The sequence below is a fragment of the Notothenia rossii genome (genome assembly GCF_949606895.1).
Source record: "Notothenia rossii genome assembly, chromosome: 5".
NCBI lineage: Eukaryota > Metazoa > Chordata > Actinopteri > Perciformes > Nototheniidae > Notothenia > Notothenia rossii.
Genome location: NC_136903.1, coordinates 31,048,183 through 31,065,718, shown reverse-complemented (window position 1 = coordinate 31,065,718; position 17,536 = coordinate 31,048,183). Strand labels below are relative to the sequence as shown.

General features: G+C 41.6%; 1 protein-coding gene across 1 annotated transcript in view; it reads left to right on the top strand.

Annotated features, from left to right (window-relative positions):
• Positions 1–2,982: 2,982 nt before the first annotated feature.
• Positions 2,983–17,536, top strand: part of slc38a8a (solute carrier family 38 member 8a) — a 75,411-nt gene continuing 60,857 nt past the window's right edge. Inside the window, exon 1 of the mRNA XM_079680847.1 lies at positions 2,983–3,340. Within this exon, the coding sequence (XP_079536973.1) occupies positions 3,065–3,340 (276 nt within the window). The 5' untranslated portion in view covers positions 2,983–3,064. The remainder of the gene's footprint in view (positions 3,341–17,536) is intronic.

Below are 17,536 nucleotides of genomic sequence, written 5' to 3'. Positions count from 1 at the left end.
TAATAATGTGTCACCACACAAGCCCCCCCAGAATTCACCCATAAACAAAGTCAGCATGGCGGGGCGGAACGACAGGCCGCGGCAGGCCTATGGAGACGTCGTACAGGAGAGTAACGCCTGCGTCACCGAAAACCACGTCTTCCAAGCGCAGCCCCAAGTTGTCCTCCTTCAGGGCCTGTACGCCGGGGTCCGTGACCTGGTCCGTCGCCATGCGGGTATAGTCCAGGCCCAACTGGACAGCCCCGATGACGACCCTGGAGAGGCAATCTGCGACCAGGTTCGATTTGCCAGCCACGTGCTTAATGTCTTTGGTGAACTACGAGATGTAAGACAGCTGCCGCCTTTGGTGACGCAGTGTTCGAGGAAGTCAAAATCAAACACCCCGAACTGGCACTTTGTAGGATTGATTATCAACCCGTGTTGGCTGAGCCTCGCGAAAAGGGCTCGGAGGTGTGACAGGTGCTCTTCCACTGAAGCGCTGGCGACGAGTATGTCGTCTAGGTAGTCGAACACAAATGGCAGGTCCCGCAGCATCGAATCCATCAGGCGCTGGAACGTTTGAGCGGCATTCCTGAGCCCAAAAGGCATCCGCAGGAACTCGAAAAGTCCAAACGGCGTTATCACTGCCGTCTTAGGAACGTCCAGGGGATACATGGGCACCTGGTGGTATCCGCGCACCAGGTCCACTTTAGAAAACACCAACGTACCGGCCAGATGTGCTGAAAAGTCTTGAATGTGCGGCACCGGGTAGGGGTCAGGTGTTGTGGCGTCGTTGAGGCGGCGGTAATCCCCGCACGGCGCTAACCGCCGTCCGGCTTGGGAACGACGTGCAGAGGAGAAGCTTCTTTGCCCTGTCCCCGAACCGCACGTGGTAAAGACACTCTCCTGTGTCCCCACGCCGGCTTGGTACCATCACGTCCAGCCTCCCCCAAGCCTTCTCAACTGTTTTTTTGCCCACTGACTGGCTGCTCCTGTGGCTTTTTTGTAACTAGCTGATGCTCAATCTCATCCTCTTCTTCAAAGTCACTGTCACACTCAGAATTATCAGAAATGTGATGCTCACATTCTGAATCCTCTTCCTCTACATCAACATCAAATGGTTCTTTCTCTTCCAAAATCATTTGCAAGGCCCTCTGAGCAGAGAATCGTTTGGCCATCAGTTGATAAGGAATATGAGCCAAGGCCATTGAGTGTGGGTTTGAACAAATTATTTATCAATCATATCATTTTTCATACAAGGGTTAAATGAATCCTTAACAGCACTATGTCATTTTTTCTGAAGGTAAAACACTAATGGAAAACCTTTGTGTTATGCAGAAAGATGTATTGGTCTCTCACAACCTTTCCTTAACACCTGAGTAAAGTCATACACTTTATTAGTTCCTTGTTCCCTTCCTCGTCTGGGCTACATACGCCACATCACTCAAAATGCTGACTAATTTCCAGGTTTTAGGACTTATTCCCACAACTCTCTTTTCGAAGGCACTTACAAAATTGTGTGAAATGTAACTGTAAAACAAGATGCATTAAAACATCAGCAGGAGGTGAACAAAAAGGATTCAAAAGTTGGAACAGTTGATTAAACATGTTTCTTTCTAAAATGTGTTTACTCTAAAAGAAACATGCTAAAAGAAGGATTTGATTTTTTATATCAATTAAATTATCTAGCATACATATAAAGATTATAACCACCTCAGGTCATGTTTGCTAATCATCAAACTAAGGCATCAGGCAATAACAAAGGCATCAAGGATACTTGAAATGTTTTAAATAACCTTGAGTGTGGTAATCCATCATCTTCATTCCTCCTATGGCTGGCGTCACTGATTTAACTTCATGTGATAGTCTGGCCCCACACAGACGTCCACTTTTGAAGAGGTTGTTTTATCCAAACGTTCCCATTCCTGTCCACCACATATTCTTCCCCTTCGCTTATTGACATCATCAAATTTGACAGTGAGCCTTACACACACATACTGTGTGTACACACTGCCCCCTACAAACTGTGCCTCTTCTATGAATATTTTCTAGGATTTTAATATATAGCAAAACCCAATTTTCAAGCAGGAGCTCCAACAAGCCGTTTAGGACAGAGAGTGAATACACATACTATACAGAGATGCTGTATGAGAAACCAATGTGGGTTTGTAACATTGAACAATGTAAATCTATTCTAGTAGACCTCAACAATGGAATTATGATCAGTAGAAATGGCCATGCCATGGGACCCTTAATGTATCAACGTAAAACATGTCACTGTACATACAGTATGACCTGTACATGTTCTTACTTTGGACTTGCGCTTGCATAGACATGTATATCATTTTTTTCATTTATTTCACTCGGATGTGTGCAAACCTATTCCTATTGTTGTCATTTTAAAGCTGATCCTGATACATTTGATTTGATTAACATTAAAATGTAATTTGTTTTATTTGTACATATTTTGCGTGAACTCTTGCTGTCCTGTTCTGTGTTTCAATCTTATTCCTGTTGCTGATATGACACCTGTAAATACATGTATCATCTCAAATCAAGAGCAGAATTGCATTTAAGTTATGGAAAAGTTGACGCAATGTTATTCTTTTATGTTTATAGAGTCTATTGAAATGTCGTTAAAACGTATAAAGTTCTCATAGAAGGTTCTGTTTAGTTATCTCTCTAGGGTTCGAAATTGCATTTAAGTTATGGAAAAGTTGACGCAATGTTATTCTTTTATGTTTATAGAGTCTATTGAAATGTCGTTAAAACGTATAAAGTTTTCATAGAAAGTTCTGTTTAGTTATCTAAATGTGTATGTGTGTGTGTTGTGTATGTTGTGTGTGTGTTGTGTGTGTTGTATGTGTTGTGTGTGTGTTGTGTGTGTTGTGTGTGTTGTGTGTTGTGTGTGTTGTTTCCGAGCAGCACCTGAAGGCAGCAGCAGGAGCTCTCCACCGGGTCCACGCCTCCTCCTCCCGCCTCCTCCTCCCGCCTCCTCCTCCCCCCGGCTCACCTTGCCCAGTGAGCGGCCCGGCCCACAGAGCAGCACCGGGCCAGGGGAGTGGTTGGCAGCTCGTGTGGGTGTATGTATGCTCCTTGTGAGCGGGTGTGTGCGTCAGTGTGTGTGCCCCCCTGTGAGTTTCCCGCCGGTCGAAGCATGGAGGAGTTAGCCAGAGAGAGCATTAGCCTGCTGGCTTCAGCCTCAAACAAGCCTCGGCTGGACGTGGCCACCCAACCTCGGCTGGGTTCCATGGGGGCCATTTTCATCATGCTGAAGTCCGCCCTGGGAGCCGGGCTGCTCAACTTCCCCTGGGCCTTTGAGAGGGCCGGAGGCATCCGCAGCGCAGTTGCCGTCGAGCTGGTGGGCATTTTTTAAAATTTAAATATGATATTCCTGAAATCATATCATGAGGTTTATCTGCAATGCTGGGTTCTTAACTTCTGGTAGATATTTCAAGTGTTTAACAAAAAATGTTGCTATTTAAAGGTTATTTTTTGCTTTTATATTGATCTTTTTTGGAAGTTTGTAGTAGGGGAGATGCATGTTATCTGCTGAGGGCCACTGAGATCAATTAAGGAGATTGTGATCTGTTCCACCTGACAGGAGAGGTCATGAGTTCAATAGTAGCACCTTTTTAAAATCCACTTTATCTTCATCAGTGTGACTTTCCTTCTGATGTTCCTCGAGTATGTCGTTCACACCAATTCACTTTTGAAAATGATTTAGGGATTTGTATTGATCCCAGTCGTTTCCCTTAAAACCACAGCTCATTGTGCATAACCTTTTAACCTCAGTGGGTAATCACTTTGCCCCTAGAAATTAACCTGATTCTCCCTTTAAGTCATGAGTGACACGTTCCCAGAGTCCCTGCAAATTCCAGTACCTTTTGTTTTTATTGGACCATCTTCCATGTGGAGGATGGACATTCTCCTTTGGATCCTGTTCATTCTAGTTTTGCAGTTTGTCCTGACATATATGGATAAATCCAAGAAGCACTGTCTAACAGTTTAGTAGAATATCTAAATAATTTCTATATTCTCCTGGTTTCACTGCCTGCCCTGGCTGTCCTCCTTTCTAACTCCCACTTTGTCTTTTTGGATAAATCCCCTGTCAGTAAGAAAAGAGAAGCTCCTTTTTAAAATTTGATTTAGGTGAAGTTATTTTCATCCTGGTTCTTTGCTGCTCTGTGCTTATGATTTGTCGTCCTGCACTCTTTGCACAAAATAAGGCCTGTGTGTGATTTATGGATATTATCTGTCTTCTTGTCAACTTATGGAATATGAAACCCATATGGTTGTATTGTCATGCATACAATTCCAAAGTTGAATGTGAATAATCTGGTCCTGGGGAAAAAAAGTGTTGGTCTCTGTTAGAAAAGTGGCACTCGATATGGCTTGAGTTTCAATAATCAGGATACATGTATTTATTATTCTTACAAAAATGGAATTAGTCATCAAATACAGCAATATGGTGCTAGTTCCCCGAATAGTGTCCTTATTCAGTATATGCAAAAGAGGGCATTTCACAATCAGAATGTAGGTACTCACTGGTTCAAACTGGTAAGTCTTCTTTGCTTAGGATTGAGCCAGGAACGCCATCTTCCCAGAGGACAAACATTGCCGCCAGGTCTCAGAAACACACATTCTGCATTCATACGATTATCTTATACAATCATAAACTATGCACTTGCTGTCTTTACAATTGGTTTAAACATTATTTTCCCAACTGTCTCCACCAAAACTTCCAAGACGTAGGTAAATGACAGTTGGAATATTTAAATTAGAGCTGCGTACAGATTTATGGCCACTAGGGGGCAAACAATATGAAAACACGCATTTTAATTAATTATTTAAGTCACATTTATGGACATTAGGGCTGTATCCGAATATTCGTTCGTTGGAGTACTATTCGGGTTTCAATTTCATTATTCGGATATTCATCGTGCTGCACTGCGGCTGCCAAATTGAATTTATTGAAATCTCCAATATCAATGTAAGAGCTTGTGCCTCTTCGGGGGGTGCTAACACTTAACCATAAACTTTATCCTTTACTTTCTCATTCTTTATATGTAGATATTACTTTTCTCCCTTAATATCCGTCATGTTGTTTCCATAGCAACAACAACTTCCTGTCAACAGCACTAACTCTCCTTCAAAATAAAAGCATGTCCATACAAAATAGGAAGCCAAGCCAAATTACACTTAAAGACATATACAACTGCAACGAAAGTAACAAACACAATGCAATTTCCTTTTCAATTTCAAAGAACACAAATTGGGTTGTATACATTAACAAATAACTATAAAACAACAATACTGTAGAATAACCAAATTAATGCCGTGAATAAACCGAAATACACGTGTTGAAGCGGTTCGCTGCTGATTACCGGAGCCTGAAAAATGGTATTCGGGACATCTGTTAAAAATCCAAACATTCAGTCAAACCTTTGATCTGTTTTGGTCGCCACAGACACTAGACCTGTTTTTGTTCTAAGTTTACAGTAGTTATGTCTAATTCCATTTCTTTCAGGTAGTTTGATAAGAGCATTGACTTTTAACCATACAATAAATTAGCTTTCGGTAGCTTGGCCTTCGGTGTTTGACTGTTCATGTGAATATTTGTTGCTACTGATGAGCAGGTGGCCACTTTCATTGTAGCCTCAAAATATGAATGTGTGAGGGCAGTGTTTCCGCCAGACCAGGGCTGAGGTGTGACGTCACGTTGTGTCACGTGACTTGAATTTTGAATTGAGCTGTCCCTTTTTATAGATACTATCTCTTTACGTATTAGTGACAAAGAGCCGGATCATTTGGCTCGTCTCACTAAGAAGAGCCGGCTCTTTCGGCTCCTAAACGGCTCCTAAACGGCTCTTCATGTTACCACAGTTTACCACGGAGCCTCGGTTTCACCGCTGCGAGGCTCCAGCGCTCGCAGTTCACTCGCGTGCTCCACTAGCACCCCCCGTCAAGGCTCGCCGGCAGTACACTTTCCGTCACAGAAACACGCTTTGCTGGCGGTGAAAATAATCCCACCAGACTCCTTTGCCCCTCCAACAGAGGGATGTCCTTTTTCCTTTTCGTCATTTCAAGCTATAAAAACTCAATCTTCTCTTGAATCATTTATTTTTTTGGATGCCCTCGGCTCGAGTTCAGGGCATTCCGAGCTGAATAAGGTCATCAAATGACGGCAAGACGCCCCCTGGCGGAAACGCTGTGTGATGGTGAAGGCTAGTTTGTGTTGTCCATTTAAAACCAAAGCAGTTTTCTGAAAAGCTAAATATGGCCTCAGAGGAGCCCTTGGTTTTATAAACTGATAGTAGGAGAAACCTCTTTCACACTACTGTCTTTTAGCTCAGTCCCCCCAAAACAGAAACAAATTCCCACTGTATATCTGCACCTTTTTTATTTTTTAAAGCTTTTTCTGTCACTCCCCTGTTTTAGATTTTCTTCTTCTCTAATGTTCCTGCAAATTATTTCCATTACCAGGGCTCAAAATGCGACATACAAACGACTAATTTGATAATCGATTAATCTATCGATTAATGAAACGATGAATCGACTATTCGGACTATTACTGTGTGCCTTGCACAATTTCTCAAACGCTCTTATTTAGCCATCAACTTTTAGATTTAGCTTGAGCTTGTTTTAGGCATGTGGAAACTAACAATGAATACAATATAGATTAATACTTGATTCAAAAATACATATATTATTAAATTAACTAAACACATTTTGAACAAAATTAACATTGCTTTTTATTTAAAATAAATCAATAATATAGTGTTTTAACAAATCGTACTAAATAATGTGATGACAGAACTGTAAACAGAATAGCTGAAACTTTAACAAACTAACTCAGTTACCTCTAATCTAATGGAGTTAACTCCGTGTGTTGCTGCTAGCATACATAACACCTGACGTGGAAAAGTTACTCGTGGATGGGGCTTCAGAGCTACTAGAAAGACAGTCGAACCCGGTGCATTCCTCCGCCTGAATGTGGTGCGCTTTTGCTAAATGTTTAGACAAATTGTTCGTGTTACCGCCCTTACATGATAAACTCTTATTGCACTTTTGGCAACGAGCATTGTCCACATCGAGACGGGTAAAGTTTAACCACACCTCGGAGCGCGTTCCCTCCGCCATCCCCGCAGTGTGTTGCTGCATGTACTGTAGCTGCGTGTGTGTAAACTGCCCCGCCCCCTCGCACACAGACGGGAGAGAGAGATCTCGTCTGATCGAAAATACATCATAGACGCATTTGTTTGTCTTTTTGCATATTAGAAATTAGTTGGTGACACTAAGACTGCGATATAAGGTTTTTGTAGCAATAATACATGACATATATTCAGGGCTGCCAACATTTGAGTTCAGCTTGGAGTGAATTTTTTTTTTGGTGAACCGAAAAAAGAAACGTTCATGTGTACAGTGTTACAAACTAGGGTTTCCCATTAATGTACCGGGGCTACAGTGGAATACGCACATACAGTGTACGTACCTGCGACTCTTACAATGAAGGTTCGATAATCAGCTCACAGCATAAAGAATGGCATATAGGTGTAAGCAGAGGTAAAGTGCTATTTTACAAGTGTGTGTGTGTTTTTTAAATTTTTATATTGAAGTTAAATGCGTCAATCTGGTGCACTTTGAGAGCAAAAGGAATTTATGGATACATCTCTCAACACCCATATGAAACAGAACTGTAAACAGATTTTATTTTTCTTTATGGATATTTTACAAATCACTCACCTTTTTAAACTGTATTCTTGTTTTACTGTCATAGTATTTCATAACTGTTTTTCATTTATTCTCATATATGGTGACCAAAACGTTTGAGACCCACTGAGATAACTAGACTAAAGTTAACTATCTAAACAGAGTCCCTTACCTCACTGAGTTGTAGTTATCTCAGTCTGACAGGACAGAGCTCTCCCTTTCCTTGTTTTAGAAACAGCTTCTACATACATGCCAACCTTTCCACATCCAAAAGAGGTAGGTTTGCGCGTGGCAAATGTGCACGCCCAAATTAGGTAATCAGAAGAAATTGAACCCCAGTAATTACATGTATAAACCATGTATTTAACATATATTGCATCATTTTATGCATTTTTCAGAAAAAGTGGTAGTTTGGTAAACAGTGACATCAACGACATGTCTGGTCTGTAAAATACCCGAAAAGTAAAGGAATGGGAGATAAATATCCCAAAGTCTCCACATTTTATTATATTTTTTTATGTGTTTCTGGTCCTCTTCCAGTTGAGAAAGTGTAGATGAAGGATGTGTCAGGATGTAGAACTCTTGTGTGAACATTGAATAAAGCCAGGTTCATATTCTTGTTTCATGTTGTTGACATATTAGAGTTAAAGGTTTGCACAGAGCGAAATATTTTTGTGTTGCGCCATATATCAGAAAATACTGCATTTTTAAAAAGTAATTTCCTGCATTTGTCTACTGATAAAGTGTGATGGCTTTCGTATTGCTGTAGTTCAATAAACAGAGACATTAACGATATGTTTGGTGTTGAAAATGTCAGAAAAGTGAAAGAATGGGAGAAAAATATCTCAAAATTGTATTATATTTTGTGTGTGTTTGTGGTCCTCTTTCAGTTGAGACACTGTAGGATGCTTCCGGAAAAGACCAAACACTGGATGTCTTTCAGTCGCCAACATGTGTTTTCGAGACACTGATATTAACGGGGAAATCCTGCGGGACTCAAATGCCTCGTCGGGGTAACGCTGCCTTTCCGACAGCGTTACCCCCGGTCTGCACGTTGTTTGTCTTTCAGAAACACAGAGGACTGTTTGTATGATGCGATCACGCTGCAAATGGTGTCCACCAAAAGTTGAGTCCTAGTGTCTATGGAGTGTCATTTTTATTTGTTATAGTTTGGGAAGATTGAAAATCGGTAGGGAAAGCCAGCTAAGTCGGTAGGCGGTAGAAACATGTCAAAAGCGGTAGACTACCGCCCAAATCGGTAGGGTTGGCAGGTATGGTTCTAATATCCATTAGCGCAGCTAGCTAACCAGATGCTAACAACAACAATGCAAATAGTGAGTTTGGTAGAAATATACTGTATAATAGTAAAGTTATTTAAGATGATGCCATATTTATTGAATATTATACATTATAAATATTCCCCAAAATTATTCAAAAGCATATTCTTCCAAACTCCTTGCTTTAGTATGACCAACAGGAGACTATTGATGTGTGTAGTGAGTGTGGTAGTAATAAGCTGTATAATAGTGATTGAATATTATTGTTTTCTCTTTTTTCGGAGTTGCACTTTGCAGACGCTCCCTGAGCACTCGTTTCTTCTCCGGCTGCAGATAGAGCCCAATGTAATGTGTCCACCTTGGAGGACGACGCGTATTGGCTTTTTTTTGATCAAATTCTGATTGTAGTTCGTTGTCAACCTTACCAGGGTACCTTAGGAGACGTCATTTGTGTCTGAATAACGTTTTGTTCATGAGTTATTGATCCGTGAAATCAGAATCAGAATCTCCCAATATCGTTCCAACTTTAATGAAGTAAGCCAGAAGACCGTCTCATTTTGTAGACCGCTCGGTTTGCTTTTCCTTCACTTTATTTTTATATACATTTTATTTTGGACGAAAACTTAGCGTGAGGAAAGGCGTGAGTGCGTGAGATATGGGTTAATTGCGTGACTCTCACGCTCAATGCGTGAGTGTTGGCAGCCCTGCCATCAAACAAAAAACTTTACAACAAACCTATGTTTATTTTTTGTGTGACCAAGACACTGAGCTTGTTCCAGTTCTACTCTTAAATATTTAGCTAAACATTTAGCTAAAGCTTTTAAAAACATTTGCTTTGTTTTGTTTTACAAAACTCCAAATGTAATATCTTTGGGTTTCGGATGAAAAACTTTTCTGACATAAAAAAATTGATGCAATGGATAATCACAGCTCTTATAAGTTAATATTATCAATATAAATACTTGTAGTTGAGCCTTCATGGTAGAGTATGTAATGGTTTCTGCTGCTGTTTACAATATCAATCAATGTTTATTTATATAGCCCAATGACACAAATGTTACATTTGTCTCAGTGGTCTTCACAGTTTGTACAGAATATCAGTATGACAATACGACACCCTCTGTCCTTGGACCCTCACATCGTACAAGGAAAAACTTCCAGAGAAAACCCACAGTTTAAAGGGGAACATGGGAGAAACCTCAGGGAGAGCAACAGAGGAGGGATCCCTCTCCCAGGACGGACAGATGTGCAATGGATGCCGTGTGTAAATCGAAATAGCAAAAGTATGTGTGGTGTTGACCTTGTCCTACTGACCTTTGCGTGAGATATGGGTTAATTGCGTGACTCTCACGCTCAATGCGTGAGTGTTGGCAGCCCTGTATATTTGTTAAATGTCTCCAGTACCAATAAAAAGACCAATAACCTTGCAGCTTAACGGCGCGTAAAACACACGTGAGGACGTCACCAACGAATCGACGACTGAATTAGTTGGCAACTAATTTGGTAATCGATTAAGTCGATTAGTTGTTGCACCCCTACATACATGCCAAGAATAAATGCCTAAAGAATATTGTAGCCATCACTTACCAGTCTATGGCAACAGCCTTTACTTTTGGAACAATATTCTCTTTTTTCAACCCCAAGTTCTGTATAGGTTGTGTATCTGGTTTTCTTATTTTGAGTATTTAGGAAACACTATCTTTCAGACCCCGTTAGACTTCGCTGACTCCTTGTTTCTTATCAGCATAATGACCCAGGAGAACGTAATTGCTTGGTGCACCTTGTATAAAAGTTTGAACGTTTTGGAATGAATGTTTAGGAGGGTTACAAATGACCAGAGGTGTGGACTCGAGTCAGATGACTTTGGACTCGACTTGACAAAATCAAAAAACACTTGTGGCTCGACTTGGACTGCCATTTGACCTTTTTCAGGTACCATACTGTAAAAATAATTGTATTATCAGTATAGGTCAGGGGTCGGCAACCCCTGGCACGCATGCCAATGCCGACCATAACCAGTGGCACACTAGGAATAAGTGTGCAAAATATTTAAATTGTATTTTCGGATCATGAACGAGACCGCCGCCAGAGCGCGTCTCCCAGTTACCTGCAGAAGGAAGCCATGCACGCAACGCAGCCCCGCTCTCTTTAACTCCAGGCGACTTTCTGCCGCTTTCCTCCGTGGTGCAGTGCTGATCGTTTCACCATGGAGGAAAACACTTCACATATTGCAGTACCCATAAGGAGCTGTACAAATGCCGCAGTTTTTGCGTGGCTGTGTCTTTAGTTGAAAGCCCAGTGGCGATCTGCTCATCTCTCGTCGAAATAATATGCTACAAAGGGGCGGACTGGCAATCTGTGTGTAGAACTTTCCTGTCGTCTCCCAGACCGTAGTCGAGGAGGGCAGAAGCAACAAGCTTCAGGTTCAATAACCCACTTTAGCTTAAATGACTGGAGAGAGGCGAGCTCTTCTTGGGAGGCCGTTGCATTTATTTAGCTGTTCTTCTGTTTCACAAAATACATCACAGACCTCTGTTTTTCTGCTTCCTCGTTAAACTTCCAGAAACATTCACACGTTCCCTCACTGTCGCTGTACCATCCACACACACACACACACATGCACAAGCCACACCTCTCTCTCTCTCTCTCTCTTAAAGTGACAGCGATCTCATCTTACGCTGCATGACCCTAATATCACAACATGTGTGTTCTGGAGAATCACAGAGCGGACGATCGTCCTTATTACTATGCCGTTTAAACCAATTATTTAAATGTTATTGTTAAATTTGGCATCCTAAGTTGCGCTGACAGGTCCACACACTGCTGCCCCGCAGCGAAGCTCCCCCCGCCCTCCTGCTGATAGTTCACGAGTGTCAAGCTCCTCAACCCCCCACCCCCCTGTTGATAATTCTCAATCGTTGGCATGCTGATAACAAAAAAAAAAAAAATGGCAATTCATATCTGTAACGGAGGTGATCTATGGGCCCATAGTTCTCGGCCTCCGTTACGGGTTGTAACGGGGTTAGCTTTATTGTTGTTGAAAAGTATTCCCCTTTCCGCATGTCTGTCGTTGATTGTGTGCACCTGGTGCCCTGTGTTGTCTCCTCCCCCCCTCACCTGTGTCTTGTTGGTTGATTAGGGTGTGTGTGTATTTAGGCTCTGTTTCCCTGTCTGTTAGGAGCTGGGAGTGTGGTGGCTGGTGACTGTGCGCACAGGAGCAGCAGATTGAGGCTGTGTCATATCATGTGTATGATTTTAATAAATGCCAACACCGGGTTGTATTTTTGGACGTTCTGCCTCTGCGTCCTTGCTTGGTCGGGCTATCAATTGTCAGCTTCACAATATCAAAAAGGTTGCTATAGGTAATCATTCCATCCAATCATTCCATCCAAATACAAGTGTTTTTATAAAAATAAAAAAAATTACTTTTTTTTAAAATTACATTTCTTTTTTTTATGTAAATGGTGTCCGTGTGTGGACTTTGCCACAGTCCTTACATGTTTATCACCCGACTAACACTTCTAGGAAGGTTTACTTGCACAATAAAAATGAGGAAACATAGGATAAATTTGTCTCCAACAGGAGCAGATTTATTTAAAAAATAACACACTAAAAAAACTACACTAAAACCAAAATAACACCACAAGCATTTTTTTTGTAAACATTGGCAAAAAAGAAAAAATGTACACAACCTAAATGTGTTTAGTGTTTTTGAATTGAGGCAGCAGGCACTTAGTGCAGTAGATAGGTCTTCACCGTTTTGTTGCCAACACCAGAGCACCTCCTGAGCGCGGTGGCATCTTCCCCATAATACTTGGGAATGCATACGAGTGAGGATGGGGGGGAGTGGTGGTGCTGCAGCTGCAGGGACTTCACCCCTCATGTCTGCAGCAAGCTGCTCCCTGAAGGACTTCTGGGTGTGTCGCTTCGTCCTGCCGGGGTCACCCCTCATCTTGTGCAGCTCCTTGTGGAGAAGGAAGCTGTTCACCGCTGCAATGTCCAGAAAATGGTAAAACCAATTCTTGTACCATTTTATGGTTTTGTGGTGAACGCTGTATTACCCAATCAAAGCATCAGACACATCCACGCAGCCCATGCTTCTGTTGTAGTCCACCACAGCGTCAGGAACGGTAACAATCTTAGTCTGCCACACACCAGCCCGTTTAACTTTCCTCCTGACAGTCTGTCCACTGAATCAGAAGATGCAGAGGGAGGCTGAGTTAGTACTGGTACAGACGTCCGGTGGCATAGCTTGGATGTTGATGGCTCTGGGGCAACTGTATGCTGATCTGATGCACGTCGTAGCTCGGATGAGGCAGATGTTGATGGCTGTGATCCAGAAGCCATTTGATACTCGTCTTCATGACTGTGAAAACAAATGTGGAAAAAACAAAATCGATTTACTTCACTGGCTTATTCTTTCAAAAATGTAACTCAAATCAGAAATAATTCCTCCATTTAGCGTGTGTGAAATAACAGTGTATGTGTGTGTATATATACACGAAAAAAGTATTTAGTCAGCCACCAATTGTGCAAGTTCTCCTACTTAAAAAGATGAGAGAGGCCTGTAATTTTCATCCTAGGTACACTTCAACTATGAGAGACAGAATGAGAAAAAAAAATCCAGAAAATCACCGTCTGATTGTTAAAGAATTTATTTGCAAATTATGTTGTTAAATAAGTATTTGGTCACCTACAAACAAAGGAAAGAATGAATGGGGCCATGTGTCGTGAGATTTTGAGTGACAACCTCCTTCCATCAGCAAGGGCATTGAAGATGAAACGTGGCTGGGTCTTTCAGCATGACAATGATCCCAAACACACCGCCTGGGCAATGGAGTGGCGGCTTCGTAAGAAGCATTTCAAGGTCCTGGAGTGGCCTAGCCAGTCTCCAGATCTCAACCCCATAGAAAATCTTTGGAGGGAGTTGAAAGTCTGTGTTGCCCAGCGACAGCCCCAAAACATCACTGCTCTAGAGGAGATCTGCATGGAGGAATGGGCCAAAATACCAGCAACAGTGTGTGAAAACCTTGTGAAGACTTACAGAAAACGTTTGACCTCTGTCATTGCCAACAAAGGGTATATAACAAAGTATTGAGATGAACTTTTGTTATTGACCAAATACTTATTTTCCACCATAATTTGCAAATAAAGTCTTTAAAAATCAGACAATGTGATTTTCTGGATATTTTTTCTTTTTCTCATTTTGTCTCTCATAGTTGAGGTATACCTAGGAGGAAAATGACAGGCCTCATCTTTTTAAGTGGGAGAACTTGCACAATTGCTGGCTAACTAAATACTTTTTTGCCCCACTGTATATACACAAGTTATTGAGCCGTTTCCGCTCTACATCCTGAACTCCTCCCTTCGATGCAATGCACTTCCGTTTTGGCGGACTGGGTTTGTTTTGCTAGCTAGCTCCGTTGTGCCGACAAAGCACTGATATCGCAGAGACAAAGAGGATATAACAATTACAACATGAAGAAAAGTGGTTCGGGAACTACGTGTGCGGTAGTTGGTTGCAATCACTCGAGAAAGCACCTGAACGAGTGGTTAGATAGAGAGTGCTACGACCACAAACCAGCACCCAGCACCCAGCCATGTTGTTCATTAAATACAGATAAACACAACAAATACTGCATGCATTGTATTTTTTAATATTATATATGAATATTTTCATAGTGATGTAATTGTGTGGGCTGCTTTTATATTTTAATTTGTAATACCTGTTAGGATTAAACATGTGATCTTTCTTGTTGAAGCCATTTCTTTAGTTTCCTCTCAACAATTAATTAATTCAGTGTTATTTATGTACAGTATGAGCTTAATATGAATGATGAACTGTGTTAAAAGAAATTGTAGCACTCTAAGGAACATATGAAATGCAATAATGCAATAACAGTGCAATAATTAAATTACATCAAACTTTATTTTCACTCAAACAGTACAGGCACATATGATATATTGCACAGCATAAAGAGATCATGTAAATTGTGCATTATGTAAACAACAGACAACTGTTGGCTCCTGTGGGCATGACCTAAATAAGGCAGTTTATTTTGGTTTTAAAATGCTGAGATATTTACTGAAGAACTGTAACCTTCCCTCAACAAAATCGTCAACAATTTTCGGGAGCATGTGGGCAAAGTAGAATGTGCGCAGCCTTATGATATGCCTTCAGACTGTCCATTGCTTTTCCATCTATTGCCATGGATTGAACGAAGTAGGAGCAAATTTTGCTGTACGTTATGCTGGGCCACGTCGTCATGTTATCCTCCCAGTTTTGCACTGAATTCGGGTGGGGGAGAGTAACGCCATCTCCAGTCAAAGAAGTAGAATCGTGTTCCCAAGCTAGCATCACTGTTAGCATCGAAATCGCTGTGTTTACACCAGTGCCCGTCTGACTGTTTACACCGGTTTACAGCGACAGACGCTGTGCAAAAGACTTCCGGCGGAAATGAAGTGCATTTGTGTAGGGTTATGGCGCTACCCGTGTTTTGGCGCGTAAACTTGTCTATTGATAGACTGGGTTGATATACAATACAGCTTTATTTATATACTGCCGTGTTAGTCACGAAATACAATTAATCTATTTATACATTCACCAACATGATGTTCCCATTGTTTTAGTTTCTCATGGAACGATAACGCTACAAAAACAAAGCGGTGTCCATTTTGTATTTTGCGAGTGTGGAATTACTATAGATTACACCAAATACACAACTAATAGATACAAACAGAGAGAGTACATACCTTTCCTGAAGTTCATAATCAGGGTCTGATTGTGGCCGAAGTACATCATCATCTTCTGACGGAGAGTCAGCGAACACCATTTCCACGGCGTCTTCAAGCTTATACAGCCTCTTTCTGGGTGCCATTATTTGCAAGTCCTAAAAGCAAATAAATCCTCGTCCTTGTAATATTATGTTCTGTTGCCTGCTGTTGTCTCTGTGTTCTCTGTTCGCTGTGCTGTGCGGTTGGCTGTGCGGCTGGCTGTGCGGCTGGCTGTGCGGCTGGCTGTGCGGCTGGCTGTGCGGCTGGCTGTGCTGCGTCATGTGCATAAAGCAGCCGCTGCTGGCATTATTCATACTACGCAGGATCCTATTTCTGGTACCCATTGGTCGATTTGGGTGATTGACACCTTTTTTGAAACTTTAGAGCCAATAGAATCGAGGGGGAGTTAGTAAATCCCGCTAAACACTTACGTCAAGGGGAGAGAGAGAGGCTTCTGTAACAGGACTCCAAAACGTTATACCTACTCTGCGGCCATGAATGTAATGATGGATTATCAGCAACAATTCTAATGTGACTAAGAGACGTTGGATTAACCTTGAGCAGCGTTTTTATTCCCTTTAACACGACTTTTGATCACAAAACAGCAACGGTAAGACATAATTATTGTTATGGTTTAGAACACTGTTGTTGATTTCTTGCTCTATTTTGGCTGCTAGCTCAGTGAGTTTGTGTCCTACAGTAATGATACTTATATCAAACTAATCTGTGGAGTATCAGCTTTCAGATGATATGTAGTTTGTGCATAACATATTAAGTTTTAAAGATCGTTTTTGCTAGTTCGCACCGGAAGTAGCATCAGCCTGTTTTCACTAAGGGCTAAGGCCAGAGATGGAGTACTCGAGTCCTGGACTCGGACTCGAGTGCCGATTTTCGGGACTCGTGACTCGACTCGAGTGCCGATTTTCGTGACTCGACTCGGACTTGCACACTGATTGATGCGACTCGGACTTGGACTCGTGAATGATGACTTGGACTCGGACTCGAACACAGATAATGATGACTTGGACTCGGACTCGACTCTGACACTCCTTGGGTGACTCGGACTTTGACTCGGACTCGGACTCAAACACAGGTAATGATGACTCAGACTTGGACTCGAGCAAGTTTTCTCTGGAGTCTGATGTCCTCTGTCCTGGCGTGTGCACCTGCGAGGCGAGTTCAGTACTGGGCCCCGCTATTCCAGTCTAAAGATGTCTAGAGACACACCCTGCATCGTGCTGTATGCTTTCACACATTCTGCTTCCACATTGGAAAAGAGCAGCGCAAAATGCTCGTTATGTGGAAACAATATTGAAGAGAAGGCTCCGTAACACATTACTCTAAGGATCGAGTTCAGACATAATAGCTGTCTTGAACACTATCATCAGAGTAACGTGATCTAATCAATAAATAAAGATTCAGCCGATAACACGAAAGCACATGGCTACTTAACATGCAGAATGACTCCTTTTGCATGCTAAGTAGCCATGTGCTTTCTGGGGCTAAATCTTTATTAGTAAACCGATTTAACCGGTAAAAGTTACTTCAAAATAAGAGTCCCGATCTTATTACTATCAGAATATACAAGTGCAAAACGAAAACTTTACCATAGGAAAATATTGGCATACAAATATAATCACTTCTCTAAAAGGTAACTCATTTTAAATATAGTTTATTTATATATAATAATAATAATAATATGAATTAACTTTTATATTTGTATAGTGTGGTGATTGACATTATTCACCCACGGATCTATGGGTTGGGGTATTGTTCCGCACGGATATTTTAGT